We start from the raw sequence: 17,742 nt of genomic DNA, 5'->3' as shown, positions 1-17,742 counted from the left end.
CGTCACAGGGCAAAGGCATCTCCATATATCTGGAATTATCTTGGTTCTGTGCTAAGTGCCACCGATTTATCCCTGCAAACTTCTTTATCTCAACTGCCCATCAAACTTTCTCCCGCCCCTGCCACGCCTAGGATTCCCCTGTTACCTTTGCCTTCGCATTTCATGCCCTGCCCACACCCATACTAATGTGTCCTTAACACACGTTAGTTCCCTCACCCACTCCTCTCTCTTCTTGTCTCGTAATGTTGCACCCATCATCTTACGTTCCATTACTCGCTGAGTCGTCCTTAATTTAAGTTAAACCGTTTTAGTGAGCATCCAAGTTACCGGTACTCCCCATAGATGAGTACCGGCAAGATGCAGCTGTCATACACTTCCCTCTTTAGGGACAACGGTAGGCTGCCATTCATTATCTGAGAATGCCTGCCGTATGCAGTCCCCCCCCCCCACACTCTTATTCTCCTAATTATCTCTGCCTCATGGTTCGGATCCAGGGTCACTACTTGGCCTAAGTGAATATATTCGCTTACCACTTCCACTGCCTCGCCACCTACCTAAAACCGCTGTGCTCTCCCGAGGCTTTTGAGCATTACTTTAGTTTTCTGCATAAAAATTTTCAGGTCCACGATTCTACTCTGCTTGTCGAGTGCAGTAATCATGCTTTGCAAATCGACCCCCGTGTAGCTTAGCAAGGCAACCGCATCAGCAAATCTGAGATTACTAAGGTAATCTCCATTAACCCTTATTCCAACCTGTTCCCAATCCAACGTTCTGAATACTTCTTGTAAACATGCTGTGAATAACGTTGGAGAGACCGTGTCTCCTTGCTTGACGCCATTCCTCTAGGTATTTTACTGTTCTCCTTATGGAGCAGAATGGTAGCTGTGGACTCATTGTAGATACCCTCCAGTATTCATACGTAATGTTCCTGTACACCGTAATTCCACAAGGCCTGAATGACTGCTGAGGTGTCGACCGAGTCAAATTCTTTCTCATTATCTGTGAAGGCTATATATAAAGGTTGAGTATACTCCGCCAATTTCTCTATCACCTGATCGATCGAGTGTTGAATAGCCTTCATGGAACCCTGCTTGTTCTTAGGTTGACTAAAATCTAAGGTGGCAGAAATTCTGTTAGCGATTACCTTGATAAGTACCTCGTAGACGACTGGCAGTAGGCTGATCGGCCTGTAATTTTTCAAGTTCTTCATGTCACCTTTCTTATGGATTAGGATGATTTTCGCGTTTTTCCAAGATTGCGATACCCTCGCGGTCATTAGGCATTGCGTATACAGGTTTTCCTGTTTTTCAGGTACAATTTCCCCGCCATCCTTCAAGAGGTCTGCTGTTATCTGATCAAGAGGTCTGCTGTTACCAGGTGCTTTGCCCCCTTTCATTTCTTTCACAGCCTTCCTTACTTCTTCTGTCGTTACTGGTGGGATGTCTACCTCTGAAATACTTCGTGGTTCGGTATTATCGTGTTATTATATGTATTACGTTCGGTATAGTGTGTATTTATATTACGTATTGTTTATTTTTTGAAAAATCATGTGGAAGAGGTCGAGGTGCACTTCAGCCCCACCCTTCACCACGAAGCGATATTTCTGGCTAGGGTTGGTGTGTTACACAGACCATAGGATGCCTACGCCGCTGCGGGGAAATGTGAAGTTGCATGCTTCTCCTATAGAATAAAACTAGCCCTTCCAAGTTTCCTTCAGGAAGTGTGCTCAATCGAAAATGACAAATAACCGCGTTTTGTCTTGTGCACTCTTGCACTGCCCACAGCTTCGCTGGTCATCCTTCTTCACGAAGGGGACAGGTACTGCTTATTTTCGGTGACGCTAATAACGATTGATGTGTTGAATAATTGATTGGTTTATTGGTGCGTGACAGATGAAACTGTCATATCGGCGCTAGACAGCTGTATTGCAAAGGTTTTTCGTATGCAGCACGGAATAGCGCACATGTCTTAAAGGTTCGCTAACTCCTAGTACCTCCGATACCGGTACCCACGATCCATTCCCTTCTGAGAAAATCACGCTTGGGCATCCTACAAAGAACGACAGCCACAGCGGCGCTCAGCCATCGCCCTCCACCATATGCGCAGAAAAAGTGTCGGCGTACGGCAAGGAGACGCATGCTGCGCGAGTAGCCTCGAAGACTGTCAGCTGCCTCTCCTCACGAAGAGTGGCCGTTAGCATTGTGCAATATATCTGGAGCCAACAGCTGAGCGATAACGCTTTGAAGCACCACATTATTCGGGCTAAAGACGGAGAGGACAGAGAAATGCGGTACGGTGGCAGACATGGAATACCAACTAGCTCGCACCCACACGTTGTTCAGCTGAGGGAGTTGGTTCTGTTTGTGTTTCTGTGCCGCAGTAGTCGCGGATGCACAAGCACCAGGTGTAGGAATTGCCGCTAAAGTGTGTCCACCTCATTCTCCAAGCGTCTCTTCACTGCGCGCTCTCCCGCGGAGTGACGCCTGCTAAAAAAAGCGCCAAGCAGGCGAGCGGGTCACGGCGGTCTTCCGGCGGCGGCGGCCGAGTGACGCCTGCATGGGACGCGCCTCTTTGGAGCAGCCGGAAGCGACTGAAGTTTATCTCGTCCCCTGCGGTGCCTTTGTTGAATGTCTTTTCGGTTTTTGTTGACTGCAATTGCTGCTGTCAAACGTCGTCAAAGCGCTAAATGTTCGCATTACACCAGCCGCAATAGGACGCGCAGTAAAGTGCAACAAATCAGGTTGCGTAGACTCGGGTGCGCGCTTGTGCGGCGCACGCAGGAGTACGACCAAGCTATGGCGAGCGCTCCTCTGGGATCCTTTTACCCTCATCCTGCATCTCGTTGATTGATTTTAGGGTTTAACTCGCCGACGGAACGCAGGCGATGAGGCGCGCCGTAGTGGAGGGCTCCCGATTAATTTTGACCACCAGGGAATCTTTAACGTGCGCCGAAACCTCGTACACACGGACGTTTTTGCTTTTCGCATCCATCAGAAAAGTGGCCGCCGCGGCCGGGAATCGAACCCGCGACCTCGTGCTCACCCTATCGAAAAAACCCTTATGATTTTTATATAGGCCCCATAAAATTCATATGGGCCCGTAAGAATTCATATAGGGACCCATATGAATTTTTATGGGCCCATATGATACGGACCCATAAGAAGTCTAACCACATATGAATTCTTATGAGCCCATATTAGATTCCCATATGGCATCTTACGGGCACATATGATACGGACCCATAAGAAGTCTAACCCCATATGAATTCTTATGGGCCCATATGAAATCTCCATATGGATTCTTACGGGCATATATTATACGGTCCCATAAGGGATCGATCTCTATACGAATTATACGGGCTTGTTTCAACCACCATTCAGGGTTATATGTGGTTCACGAAGTCATGTGGGGGCATACGGGGCACCATGCAGCTTTCTGTGGAACTTTCTGTGGGCGATATAAAGCTATACACAGACCCACGTTGTTACCACACTGTTGCAGATCGGGCCCGTAAGATTGTAAATGTTTTAACAAATTAAAATTCATGTGCTACATATCAGCGCAACGCCTTAGTTACTGAGCCATCCTGCGTCTCATTCGCGCCTTTCAAGCGTTAGTATGCACAGAATGAAAACTTAGTTATGGTTAGTCCGCCCAAGCAAAATACTTGGGTGCGCAAGATAGAATTTGTCCCGCGACTCAACTTACTCTCGTGGTGTGCAGTGTGAGCGCCAATGCTCAGCGCTGTAGTCTGATTGGGGCCTACCTAGCCTTTCATTCGCCGAAGCTACAGGTTTGGCACAATACGTGCCACGGTTGATTGTTCCTTCACGCCTGCCCTACGAATGGCGTTCTTGTTCTTTGACTTAATGAGGAGTGCGCTACTGGAGATAGGTGGCAATGCGGGGCTCGGCAGATAAGTATTTTCTTCGGGCGGGATAAAAACGTTAGTTACGATAAGTAGGAATGCAGAGTGCGCATTGAGAACTTCCCTACTGAAAATATGGCAACGATATCCATACGACATGAATGATATCATAAACATTTCAACGACATGTCTTCGATATCGCAGAGATTTCAATACGATGTCGAAGAAGCTTTATGACATGTCATTGACATCGTAAGGATTTCAATGACTTATCGTTGTCCTCTGACATCGTAAAGGTCCGATGTCGCAATGACTTCAACGACATGTCTTTGACATCGGAAGGCCTTCTTCGATATGTCGATGTGCTACGATATCATAAAGGTCTGTTATCGCATAGAGCGGAACGACATGTCAAAAAAAGATCGACAACATCTTCATGATATGAAGATTTCAACGATGAGTCGTAGAATTTCTGCAGTATGTCTTCAAGGTAGTCTTACGACAACATATATTCTGCCTTGTCAGCACTGGAAAAAAGTACAAGGTACAGTACAAAATAAAGTACAATACAAACGCTGACACTTTGCACTCTCAAGTTTACTTACACGAAATTCAAATTCTTTAACCTGTTGTTCTGTAATGTTTCTACGGGTGCATAATTCAAACTCGGTCATTCAGTTAATTCATAAATTGCACTTGTCCACACTAGAAAATATCTGCTTCTTCATTACCACCTGCTAAAAATATGTGTCCAAATATCACTAAACAGTTGAAAATTTAATTTAAGAATGTCAAGACCTCAAAAAAGAATGTTTTGCTACTAAACCAACGTTCGAAATAAAGCAAAACGTTAGTGTAGAGCATTGTTGTTAGCCCTACTCAGTATTCAAAGACCGTATTAAGTTTGGTCATTTTCAAAACTGTCATTTTTGACGTGACCCACTTTGTTGAAAATGACCAATCTTGTTATATAGGCCCTGAAAGTTCTGGTCAGCACTAGAAGACGAATTAACTAGTTGTGGACTTTTCACCTCTGTTTTCAGTTTGTTTTGTGTAGTTTAGCCTTCAAAATGCTAGAAAATGTCATTAAAATCCATGTCCAAACATAACGTGCACTTTTGTCTTTGCCAGAGTGATATTTATGATGATTTCTGCCCATTCAACAAACTTCCAATGTCCTGTCAAGTTTGCAACAATGAGAATTGACTATCTGCAAAGTAGGGTCATTGAATACAGCATTTTTTTGCTATATTAACAAAAATTAAAGATACTGAGCGACCACACTTTTTCATCTTCATGGATAACCTTGTTGGCTCTTCGCAATGCGGGCTTTGTAGTAAATTGCAGTGCTTAAGTTCCTATTGCCCTCTTGTTTTTTGTTCTTGGCCATGTGTTCATCTGTGCTTGTCAGCAACTGGTACAGCCTGCTTGTAAATGGCACGGTACAACCTCCCCCCCCCCCCATTCTATTTTTTTCCTGTTTTAGTCATAGTCATTTTCATAGTTTTGTTCGCACAGAGCGTTTGTCAACCCGGTGGTGTGCATGGCTAGACAGAAAGGTGGATGTGTTTCTTAGTCACGTTCTCTTTTGCGGTATTGCTGTACCCGTTGACAACTGCATACAGATTTCTGGTGAATGGCGCCGTAGAGTCCCCACACCTCTTTTTTTCTGTCGTATCTCTTGAAAGTAATTTCTGTGTACAATGTCTTTTATTTATTTATTTATTTACTTATTCACAGAATACTGCAGGCCCATTTAAGGGCCTCAGCAGGAGGGGCAAGAATATAATACTGCACACAGCTGTAAATCAGCAAGAACAAAAAAAAAGATACATCAGATGCAAAAGATACAAAAAGATACATCATGGGTCACGGTTCAATACGATCAAGTGTTGGATCAATATGATCATGGATCAATACGATTTTGAGAGTGTTGCTGTGCTTGCTGCCCACCGTGTTAGCCTTAATGCTTCAAAATTTCGGTGCTTTTGACATCTTTTTGTTTCTTAGTTAATATTGTGTGTGTGTTAGGTTTTAATTCATGCCCTCTCCCTCTGCTTCTTCAATCTGTTACCTATATCCCCTCTACATACACACCAGCAGACATTTTTATGTCTGCCCAAGGGTTGAACTGGTACTCGGACTATTTGGTCGACTGTGTTCAGCCAACCATTCAATAACCCTAAATTGGACTGGGCGATCTAAACACACAGCTCTTCAACCCTGTTGCAAAGTGAACTGACAGCATTATTAGGTGACATTTAAATATGACACGTAAAAACACAGTGATTTCTACTAATAGCATCTTCGATAAACTGCACCAGTCACACCGGGGCGCACCATTGCGCCTCTTCATCCTTGATCAACTGCGCTGGTGTGCACCACCTGTCCTCCATAAACCGGGCCACACCGTCGCGCCACACAGTGAGGGAGTCGACGGGGCTCCGGGGTGCAATCACAAGATACATTGCGAACAACGCTGGAGAAGCGGCTTCCTCCACCGTCTGCTGCAGCGACGGTGGTGATGGCGCATCGGTGCACTTGTGTGAAGGTGGACAGAGCTGTATGTTGTTGCTGACAAGGATGACTTGCTTGCGAAATCATTAGGCAATGATGCGACGGGCTCCGCACGGAGGCAACAACGGCCAGAGATTGTAAATGAAGACATGAACTTCGTGTGCTGCAAAGAAGGCTGCATGAATTGCCAGCCAGTTGGAGATTTGCATCCGCTTCGTTCGATTGAATTTTTATGAACAGTCACTGCGGTGCCTAGACCATCAAGCGGAAGGGTGGACAGAAACAGGCACCCGTATCATGGCTTTAACGAAGATGAGAATCAGCTTGTATGTAGCTGTTTAGTTGAAGCGGTGAAAGTGCATTGTTGCGCATGTGTTACGGATATGGGTTTAATGTACACATAATCATTGCCCTTCAATAAATATCACTTTCTAGTAGCGCTGTGTCACGTTATGCTGCTGTATTGCCACTTGTGAACATTTTTATGCGTTGCTTTCTTAGCTTAAGAGATGGTGCTTGGGTAGAATTGCTCAGTTTGTCCTCGATCAACGCTCCATGCGGGTGCACATTGTCACCTGGCACTGTGCGTTGCACCGGTTTTGGGGGCAACCCCGGTGCGTGCTTATTGAGGACGTTATATGTTGACAACCGACCAAAACTAAAAAGCACCATTTATCATTTTCAGTGAAATTGACACCCCTTGTTCCTTCAGGGAATGTTTGTAAGGATCTTACTGGAAGATGCACAAGTTGAGCACAAACAAGGGTTCATCCAGAATTTTGCTTTTGGGGGGTTGTCCGAATTCTCCTCATGGGGTGTTGGGGGGATTTTGAGTGGGGAGGGGGCATTGAAGAAATCCCTGTTTAAACTTTACAATGCTCCAATAGGAATTAGAGTATTTGAAAACAGCTGCTGATGGGACATGCTTAATCCATAAAAGCACATAACAAGCTGGGGCTTCAGCATTTTTTTTTTGCAGTGAAACGTACCATGTACAGCCAAACTGTTCACTGTGAAGTATTTGTTTCTGTATAACAGCACGTTGCGCCGTATCCTCCAAAACAGTGCATGACAGACGCTAGACGTACACATTTGTGCCCTAGCTGCCTGTCCACACTGTATTTTTCCTTTTTTAATAACAGTCGGAAGCCCTACCAAACAACGATGTCAAGACATGCTTTGGCTCACACCAAGGCAAGCACAGTTTATTGCTGCAGCCTTGGTTGCTTTTCTTTAGCGACAAACTCAATCGGCTGTGCAGATGTATTTTAGGGCGTGTAGGCAGGGATTCTATCTTCTATTTTCACACGGGCCGCTGGGAGCGGCCTGTAATATTCTTTTCGCTCGTCGCTACCGCACACTGTACCTGTTTGCTGTACCCATCACGGTTTTCGCGTCGTTCGTCGCTTCGGTTGCTTTCTCATGTTGCGCCTTGAGCTATGCCCACGTACTCTAACTACATCAGAGGTTTTCGCTGCTGTCAGCAGTCGTTTTACACAACAGGTTTGCTGTCATTGATTGTCGTATTAGCGTGATGTGGCTTGTCTGCAAGATCGGTGCGTGACAAACAAGCGTTACCAAACTAGCGGCGTATTTCACTTCATTCGTGGCTACCGTCGCTTGCATGGAAGAGATCGGGGATGATCTGAGATAGCTTTGTTGGGTCAAATAAGGGAGCTTTGGCTATATGGCTTGTAACACTAGCGTAGTTGGCCTTGTCAGCAAGATCGGTGCGAGAGGAGCAAGCGCTATAACTGCCGAAATGTCTAAACTACGGTCAAAACAAGACACAAGCAACAATATCTATTGACACTTTGGTAATTATACTACATTTTTAGCCCACCCAAGCCTCTTGCTAGGATAGTGCAGTGGTAGAATGCTCGTCTATCGTTTTGATAGTCGGAAGGTCAAATCTCGGGAAAGATTTTTTTTTTTTTTTTGTCCGTGAGGAATTTAATAGCTTTTTTTTTTTACAAGGGTAAGCGCTTGTTTCCTGCTTCCAATCACGTCAACGTTGGCGATTTGTTCCGTCTATTTCTCTAAAAAAGGAAAAGAAACCGCTGCTATCGAAACTACTTTAACATCAATGTAAATGTGTCAGAGTTTTTCATTACTATGTACTTCTGCGTATGAAAACCTCAATTTGAAGATATAAACTTGTTATAGCTTTCAGAAACGAAAAGATTATTGCCAATATTCTCGTACTAACACGACTTTCGTCAAAGAGGTGCTGCTATTGCAGCCTGGCAACTATGTCTCACATTGTGTGTGCGTTTGGGAGGATCCCGCGTTTGTGCTGTGCTGTTTGCATCAGTTTTATCTGCAGATTTCCAGCTGAAATCAAACTTATAGAAGTTTTATTGCGCGATGTCAGTCCTTCCAACCTACGCATGTGTTGAAAACATGGGCACTGGAAGAACGATCATCGCCGCCCGCCTCAAAAGACTGCGCGTCAAAAGTGGATGGCATTGCTTCCGAACAAAGTGTATTGGTGTTCGCAAAGTGAGGACGACAGTGAAGAAGGACTTTACGTAGGAAACATCGTTCCTGCTAGGGTAAGTAGGCATGTTTTATAAATCTGTACTTGTTTGGAACGGGTTCTGGTGTTTATGGGTCAGCGGTTCACTAAACCCCCATCTCATTTTCTCTTAAATCCTAGGGGACTTGCGTACTTTCTGGGCGACCTGGATTTACCTGTCCACGGTTTCCGCGGCAGTCAGCATCAAATTACGCGTAAGCTAGACCTTAACTACGACGCTCGCGCTGTAGTAGAGGGCTGCTAATTATTTGACATGATCACATCACGCGAGGTTCTTTAAAACCTATGCGTTTTTGCGTTATGTGTCTACCAAAATCTGCCTTCGCGACTGCAGATCCCGTCGAAATTTCGCGTGAGCGGCACAACGCTGTGATCAGTACACATTCGTGAATGCCTGCGGTATACGATGAAGTAATGTGGACAGGAGATGCCCTGGAAGTAGTGTACATGCGAAAAAGCGGGCACTTGATTCCGTAGGAGCAGCTCGCGGGAACTGTGGGGCTCGATATCAGAGGCATCTGCATTGTTGTAAATTAGTGATGAAAGTTAAACAAGGTGTCAACATCCTAATATCCCGAAATTGAAGACCATACAGAGACTAACAAGGAAACTGTAGGCCCGCACTCTCAACTCGATTTATATTGGAGAATCGAACTTGCAAAGACAAGCTAGGCAATGCAATAGAGGATCCTCAACAAGCACACACTAGTCCCTATTGAAAGCTATGGACCCAGATAAGCTGCTAGCATGCGTTCAATGCAAATTAGCGTAGCGGTAAGCTTTGGATATATCATGAATACCCCAATCGCATTACTGGCGTGTCTAATAAACACATCCTTAATGTGACCTAAATTTCACTTTGGATGTTGCTGGAATGTTCTTATTATTGCCTTGATGGTGAATGTCCTTAAGCGATTACAAATCCACTTGATGTAAGCATTTGATCTTTGCGTGGCCTTCTCTTGTATTTCAACTACTGTCTGTGCACTCACAGATCGTGTACCTTCAGGTGCTGCTGCTGGCTGTCCTGGGTCGGCTGCCTGTCAGTCCAGTTCCCAAGGCTTTGCCAGGGCCTCCCCTGGCCACCTGCTGGACCTAAGCTGCGGCCGGCCTTCCCTTGGTGCTCTGTATGCTTCGCCACCAGGAAAAGCCATTCCTTTGTCTGTCACCTGGCACCAAGTCACTCGGCACACCCCTTCAAACGCACGTCATTTCCTCGGCCCCAGGCACTGCTGCCATTCAGCGCACCCATCGATTATGTACTTGCAGGTTAGTTATTGCACGTTGTGCAAACTTCCATTGTCATGATGTATACCTGTTAGCAGTGTTCTAGCCTCTGGTTATTGGAAACATTTTCGTGAAGCAGTGCTGTGCATTTTAAGCATGTTATTGGTTAGTGGGGATATTCAAGAGAATCTGGAGGCGCAGGAAGAGAAACCGAACTTTGTTTTAAAGGGTTCATTCGCATGGAATCAAGCCAGGCAATCCTTTTAAAATGTTTCTATACATATGCAGCGGGTGTGGAGAGGGCCTATCCGTAATCCACATACTCATTCAATGCAAGGCACTTGACATAACACAATTCAAACACTTCTAACAACTATACAGACGACATATTCCACAACACCCGTCATACTTCGTAGGAGACAAGCCCATGTTTTCACTCAAACGTGTTTTCGAGTGTCTTACCGACGTAAAATTTTTACATCTCATTTCTTATCATGCATCTTGACAACCTGGCCCTTTACACCAGTCATCTTAATTATGTTGTGTCTTACTTTGTTTATTTTTACTGAAATGTTTTACTTTTACTTTCATGTCGCTCTCATAACACGACTTTTGTTTGGCGCTCTTTGCCCTTAGTTGGCCTTGCGCCATTAAAACCTAAACACCATCATCATCATAAAATATTTCTATAAGGCTTGAAGAACTAACCATACAAACTGACGTGGAACTACTTTCTATTTTAGGTAAGCTTAAAATTCCACCTACTTCAGATCCTACTGGTATTATTTACAGTGTACTGAAAAGTACAATCCACACTGTAGAATTCTGATGGCGCTATTTTCAGTCTCTCGACAGGCGCTATTCTCTGTGATGGGTGGATAGCCGAGGTAGTACAAACCTTTCCATCTGGGTACCGTGCTTCACCATTAAACTACAGGCCAATTTCCCTAACAAGCACCATATGCAAGGTTGTGGAACATTTCATTCTCTCTCAAGTCACTAAGTACTTATAAAATTACATCATCATATTTGAATATCAGCATGGGGTTAAGAGTAACTCACAAGGGTTACTCTCGTAAAACGCAACTTTCTGGGATACTTCAGGGTCTACATTCATCCATTGACGCAGGTTTACACACTCCTGCAGTTTATCTCAATTTTTCTAACGCAATTGATCGCATTACACACCGCAGACTACTTCTCAGACTTCACCCTAATGTCCTCATTTGGATCACGGATTTTCTTCCTTGTTGAATTAAAGGGGCCCTAAACAGGGTTCCAAATGTAGCGATTTTACGTGTTGTTCGCTGAAGGAACAGCATCCCGCAAAAAATGGTTTAAAAGTGTTAAGTATTAGCTTAGTTATTGTTCAATAAAAAGGGTTGGCAATAAGGCCTGGAGCTTTCACCCTGTCCTCGCACCTCTTAATCGGTGTGAATGCTATGACATCACTGACATGCACAAGATCACCTAGAGACCTTACAGTTTCGAGGTACACACAGCCATTGACTCTGCTTGTCACGCTTTTCTTTTTTAGCAGCCGACGTTTATGCTCCGCCCACTGCTGGCTGCGCTGAGCTGAGTGGGGCAGTAAGCAGGCGGGCCGCTCGCACTGCCGTGGTTGCGTCGGTACGTCAGTTGTAGAATGGGGGAAATGAGTGTTTGACGGCCAGATAGGGGGGTCCCAAACACAACATGTTCGCTGGTGACTGTAATTGAAGATTTCCACCTACGATTGGCGGTTCGCTAGCATTTCTTGCAGGTGGTGCTGTTGCAGCGAGCAGGTCCCTCTAACTTGCGCAGAAAAGGCTTAGCATCGCCGCAGTTATTCAGTCACCACTTTACGAAGCTGAGCTGATGACGATTACCAGCGCAATCTTTCACTGCACTATTTCCCCCTTTCAGGAATTTGTAAACTGATTTCCAGCAATAGTCCCCCTCTGGCGGGCAGTGACAAGTTTTAACTGCTGCGGTTCATGCCATATCACGTATACACTGATACACTGCATAGCGGGGTCCTTGTCGACCGTGCAGGCAGATGCTTGCCGCGGTCACGCTTGTAGCGGCGATTCCACCTGCAGAGACTCTCCGTGTTTTTCAGTGTTATTCATACTTTGCAAACAATGCACTATATCCACAAACTCAGCTAAGCTCGTGTAACGGATGGCGACGATCGACATTTGTTTTTCAAAGATAGCTGTGCTGTAGTGCCGTTCGGCGGAACCGCCGAACCATGCACCCGCATTTCCACCGCAGCTGGGAACGCTGATTAACTGCAGATTTTAGGAAACCCGCCAAAAGCAACGCTGTAGTGTTCAGCACCAGCTTTGCCATGAAGGTTGTGTCAGAGTCGCAAAGTTACGTCAGAGTGTGTGAGAATGGCGACAAGGATTGACAGGTAAACAAGGAAAGAAGCGAAGACCTTTCTTGCACTTTTGTGCAGCATTCGCTTTACGCAGAGGTATTATATTTGGTATACGTTGTCGTGAACATGTTGTCTAGCAATTTTGTATTTGAAACCACTACCTTCGGAAGCCTATTTAATGCCCCTTCAAGTTAACGTCTGCTAATACCTCTACTTATTTTGCCCCCATTAATTTGGTGTCGTCCAAGGCAGTGTGCTTGGTCCTCTACGTTTTAAATCTATTTTTATCATCTACCATGTTGCATATCTTCCCGTGCACATCTCGTCGCAGACGATGTTGCAGTTTATCACACAATCTTTTTCGACAACCACCATCAATGCTTTCAAACTGATTAAAGCACTTCTCTGGGCTAGTTGTTCATATCACGCTTGGGTTAGATTAATGCGCTGCTTAGGCTTACGATACAAGGATGGAGACAAAGAAACACACAACGCAAATGGGTAAGTGCAAACAAGCAACTATTTCTTCTTTGGAACGCCTCCAACAGCTTCACAGAAAAGGGAAGAAACAAACACTAAAAAAAGGGTGGGGGGGGGGGAGGGGGAGATTTAAGGCGAGAAATGAAACAACAAAATACAGAAATTTTGACTCTGAACTATTCAAGTTGAATGCGCAGAAGCCTAATCATCAGAATTTTCTGCGCACACCCGGATTTACAGGGGCCAGGGTGCATCTTTTAAAAGGACAGTTTTGCAACAACCTTAAGACTATGACGCGTGCTCACGTATTCTCCGAATGTGCCTGATCCCATGAAACAAGACTTCACAATTTTCCTTTTCTGCAGCTTGGGTGATCTGAACAAAACCTCGGTCTGCCCAAATAAAGCCTTCTATCCACACACTTTGCAGTGTGTGGCCAAGTTTCCAGGCCCGCTCGTCCGCTCACCTGTGTGGCGGGTGCTCCCTGAGCCTGGTGTTTACGCACCTGCCTGGGTGTTCCATCCAGCTTCTTTTGCAGTTCAAGGGGATGCGGTAGACAGCGCCGACCGAGCATTCAACAAATTTTGTTTTCTGCTTTGTGTCAAACTGATATTTTCACGCCGTGTTTCCATCCTGATTAACCCTCTTACAAAGCCCTTTAATTTGATGGGGGCTGAGAAAACGACTCCAGCTTCTCGCTTCGCTTTTAGCTTCTTTATCTTGTGTATGTACAGGCTAACTTTCTTTCTCTGCTGTTCTATGGGCCCTTGCTTGGCTTTACCACCTTTAGCACTTCTAGGCAGTGGACACAAGAACTTGCGTGGGAAACCCACTAGACCTTAAGCGTGCCCACTGTTACAGTTACAGGACTTTTTTTAGGGCTTGGAGGAAACAGCCTGCAACAATGCTTCTCTTTACTAGCTTTTTGCCATACTTGAGCACTTTCACACTGCATTTGAGGGGTTACAGTTCAAACATGAGACACCTGACAGCGATAGGCTGCGGTATTTAGACATTCAAGTCCATTTTGGAGCATCCAACACGTGCGGGTCTTATCGAAGCGGGGGGGGGGAGGGAAGGGGGGTACCTACGCTTCCCTTTAACTCTGGACATCCGAAGCTAGTACAGAGAAGCATTGCTGCAGGCTGTTTCCTCCAAGCCCTAAAAAAAGTCCTGTAACTGTAACAGTGGGCACGCTTAAGGTCTAGTGGGTTTCCCACGCAAGTTCTTGTGTCCACTGCCTAGAAGTGCTAAAGGGGGTAAAGCCAAGCAAGGGCCCAAAGAACAGCAGAGAAAGAAAGTTAGCCTGTACATACACAAGATAAAGAAGCTAAAAGCGAAGCGAGAAGCTGGAGTCGTTTTCTCAGCCCCCATCAAATTAAAGGGCTTTGTAAGAGGGTTAATCAGGATGGAAACACGGCGTGAAAATATCAGTTTGACACAAAGCAGAAAACAAAATTTGTTGAATGCTCGGTCAGCGCTGTCTACCGCATCCCCTTGAACTGCAAAAGAAGCTGGATGGGACACCCAGGCAGGTGCGTAAACACCAGGCTCAGGGAGCACCCGCTACACAGGTGAGCGGACGAGCGGGCCTGGAAACTTGGCCACACACTGCAAAGTGTGTGGATAGAAGGCTTTATTTGGGCAGACCGAGGTTTTGTTCAGATCACCCAAGCTGCAGAAAAGGAAAATTGTGAAGTCTTGTTTCATGGGATCAGGCACATTCGGAGAATACGTGAGCACGCGTTATAGTCTTAAAGGACCACTGACACCAATTTTCGGCGTTAATATTATTGCACAGTTCGCTTCCTTCACTCAACATAATACCCTGGCTGAAATATGAGCGGCCTGCGACGCGAAGAACGTAGTTCAATTGGATCTCATTTATCGCGCCGACGGAGCAGCGCGCGGAGCGGCACTCAGCAAATGGACATCAGCGTGACGTCAATCCAAGAGCGGAAAAGAAGTGACGCGACAGCGCTCGTCAAAAACTCGTGACGTCCCTTCACGCGCGCGACCCCACGAGCGGCGAGCGGGCGCAACACCCTCTCAAGCGGGCGCCGGTGACGTCCGCACAAAGCGGTGACGTCTGTCCGGGAGTCTGTCATATGCGCCGTTCGGGATGAAAGCGCGGGAATTTGAAACAAACGATTTACAGGCCGTTCAATGTAATTAACTATCGCGCGATGAAGTATTTGAAGGGCTGTTTCGGGTTCGCCAGACCATTAAGCATCGATAAAAACAATAAAAGTAGAACATGAAATTTTCGTGTCAGTGCTCCTTTAAGGTTGTTGCAAAACTGTCCTTTTAAAAGATGCACCCTGGCCCCTGTAAATCCGGGTGTGCGCAGAAAATTCTGATGATTAGGCTTCTGCGCATTCAACTTGAATAGTTCAGAGTCAAAATTTCTGTATTTCGTTGTTTCATTTCTCGCCTTAAATCTCCCCCTCCCCCCCCCCCCACCCTTTTTTTAGTGTTTGTTTCTTCTCTTTTCTGTAAAGCTGTTGGAGGCGTTCCAAAGAATAAATAGTTGTTTGTTTGCACTTACCCATTTGCGTTGTGTGTTTCTTCGTGGTAAGAGCATTGCGTAATTGTTGCTCACAGAAGAGCTGCACATTTGAGGCTAGAGGTGATGAATGAAGCATAACCTCTAGCTCCTGATGAACAACTCTTTCCACAATTTGATAAGGAGCTCCTTTAGTTGCCTTCACCATTTTTGTAATTCTTCTATTTCCCGTCTCAAAGGGAAAGACGGAGAAAGCCGATAACGGTCCTAAATTTTCCACACAGTTTTCGAGATGCAACAACTGGCGCACGTTACAGGTCATAAAACATTCTCCATACAGTCCTTCGGCTCTTGCCACGAACACTTGAAGCAGGTGTCCTAGAACAACAATACATTTAGCTATCGATTGTAAGCTTTAACACGATCCAAATTTTCATGAGAAGGAGGGTCATATGCGATGCAATTAATTTATTTTTGAGAGCTGTGACGAATTCCCCGCAATAGATGCTTATTTTAAATGCAAAGTTATTTGATGTCTTCGAGACTGCAATGGTTAGTTTCAGCCACCATCTAGTGTCATCAAATACTCGTTCAACTTATTCCAGCGAGAAGTCGCTGCAGACATTAGGCTCATATATCGGGCCCTTGCCTCTGATTCATGTTGGTTTTGCCCCCCATTATTTCACTGTTGCTGTTTTCATGAATTGCGTTACGGCCAGAGGGGCAGAGCTGGCCCAATAAAACTAAGGAGAGTAAAGGTGGTTATCAAATGCTCCATCAGCGTTTCACTGTTTGTCACTCAAGCAGTGCAGGAAAGCCCAAGTGGAGAGACCTCGCTCGTAATTTTCAAATGGTTTTATTCGACCAAAATGGAAATTTGGGTGAGTTGGTACAAATTCATGATGAAATGTAATAGCGCAATAAACAACGAGGGACACAGAAGCGCCCGTCTTCTGAATTTTCTTCTGTGTCCCTCGCCGTTTATTGCGCTGTTACATTTCACCAGGTCTTATTCGGTTTGAGTTGAAATGAAATATTGCATTATTTGATTCAATTGTTATATTGTAGTTGCGAATTCTTGCACATTATTAAAGATCAGGGATAGGGGCAAAATAAACAATATTGCGAATGCACTGTTCTCACAACATAGCATCCACATAAACTCGTGAGGCAAGTGCCATGTCCAAGTGGTGGTCCGTGCTCAATATAAGATGTGCTGGTATAGGCTTGCGCCTCGGACCTTAGCGTCAGCCTGCAGCGATGCTGTGAGCTCAAGCTCATGAAGCTTAAGGGAAACATGGCTTTTCTTAGGTGCCCCTCCCCACACCTTTCTCCACTGCACTAGCACAATAATAAGGGACGCATCTCCACATGTGACGAATCTTGCATTTAAGTGTGGGCCAACGATGTTTGGTGGTCATAGTCATAGCATTGTGAGCAAGCACAGCTTCTGCAGTTGTGAAGAGTAGCCTCATTTGACCATGGAAAGTCTTCACAGGTGGTACAACTAACTGAGCATGTATGTAATATCGCTTGATTAATGGGTCAGACACACCCAAAAGGTTCACGTGCACCCTCTAAACACATGTTCTCTGCTCCCTCTCTTTTTCCATTTTGTGCAGGTGCCCATGGTTACTTCATGAAACACCGGAACAGTGAAGCTACCACGGAGAAGCGGCTGAAAGCATTTAACGGATATGTGGCCAACCTGCTGCGGGACATGAAATAAAAGGGAAAAGGCAGCAGCTTCCAAGTATTCTTTTGCGTATTCTACTGTGCAGGGATCTGAGCACATTCACAGCACAATATCAACGCCTGCGCATTTAACGCTTGTATTACACGCACACATCGAATACATATTGTCGCTCACCCCAGCAAAATCTGTACGATAAACTCGAACGACATCGCTTGCAACGATCCGACTTGTATGATCCAACGTATACGATGAGCTACTACGATGAGCTACTACGATGTGCTACTACGATATCTCAATGATGTCGTTGAAGCCTATGATATCATTCACCTTACGATCCCATAATCTCGTATACGAGTTATCGTTCATATATCGTTTGATTTTTTTCAGTAGGGTTTTCTTAGAGAATGGGGGTGTAAGAATCATTTCAAGACCCTGTTGTCAAAGTAGTTCCCTCTTCTTCCCGTCCCCACCCGGTTTTCAAGTGAGCGACCCAGGCAAGCCCAACCCAATGCAAGCACTCCGTCCCCGTCGTTGGATCCCCGAT

At 45.4% G+C, this 17,742-nt stretch overlaps 2 protein-coding genes across 5 annotated transcripts in view; one reads left to right on the top strand and one right to left on the bottom strand.

The window, feature by feature from the left end:
- The window catches only part of LOC144168734 (dual oxidase maturation factor 1-like), a 408,321-nt gene that overhangs the window by 286,028 nt on the left and 104,551 nt on the right, over positions 1 to 17,742 (bottom strand). The gene's annotated exons all lie outside the window — the stretch shown is intronic.
- Positions 8,462 to 17,255, top strand: LOC144168735 (uncharacterized). Of its 4 annotated transcripts, none has more exons than XM_077697685.1 (4): positions 8,462 to 8,940; positions 9,045 to 9,118; positions 9,934 to 10,193; positions 17,125 to 17,255. In XM_077697685.1, the coding sequence occupies exons 1-4, from the start codon at positions 8,848 to 8,850 to the stop codon at positions 17,229 to 17,231; spliced, it is 534 nt and encodes a 177-aa protein (XP_077553811.1). In that variant the 5' UTR covers positions 8,462 to 8,847; the 3' UTR covers positions 17,232 to 17,255. The 4 variants fall into 4 exon arrangements, 2 of the variants coding, with proteins under 2 accessions (XP_077553811.1, XP_077553808.1); XM_077697682.1 differs by having other exon boundaries at positions 9,919 to 10,193; XR_013322216.1 differs by lacking the exon at positions 9,045 to 9,118.

The sequence above is a fragment of the Haemaphysalis longicornis genome, unplaced genomic scaffold, assembly GCF_048455015.1.
Source record: "Haemaphysalis longicornis isolate Haplotype H1 unplaced genomic scaffold, Haemaphysalis longicornis Haplotype H1 scaffold_2, whole genome shotgun sequence".
Classification (NCBI taxonomy): domain Eukaryota; kingdom Metazoa; phylum Arthropoda; class Arachnida; order Ixodida; family Ixodidae; genus Haemaphysalis; species Haemaphysalis longicornis.
Note: the sequence above shows the minus strand (reverse complement) of the source record. Positions and strands in the feature narration are given on the sequence as shown.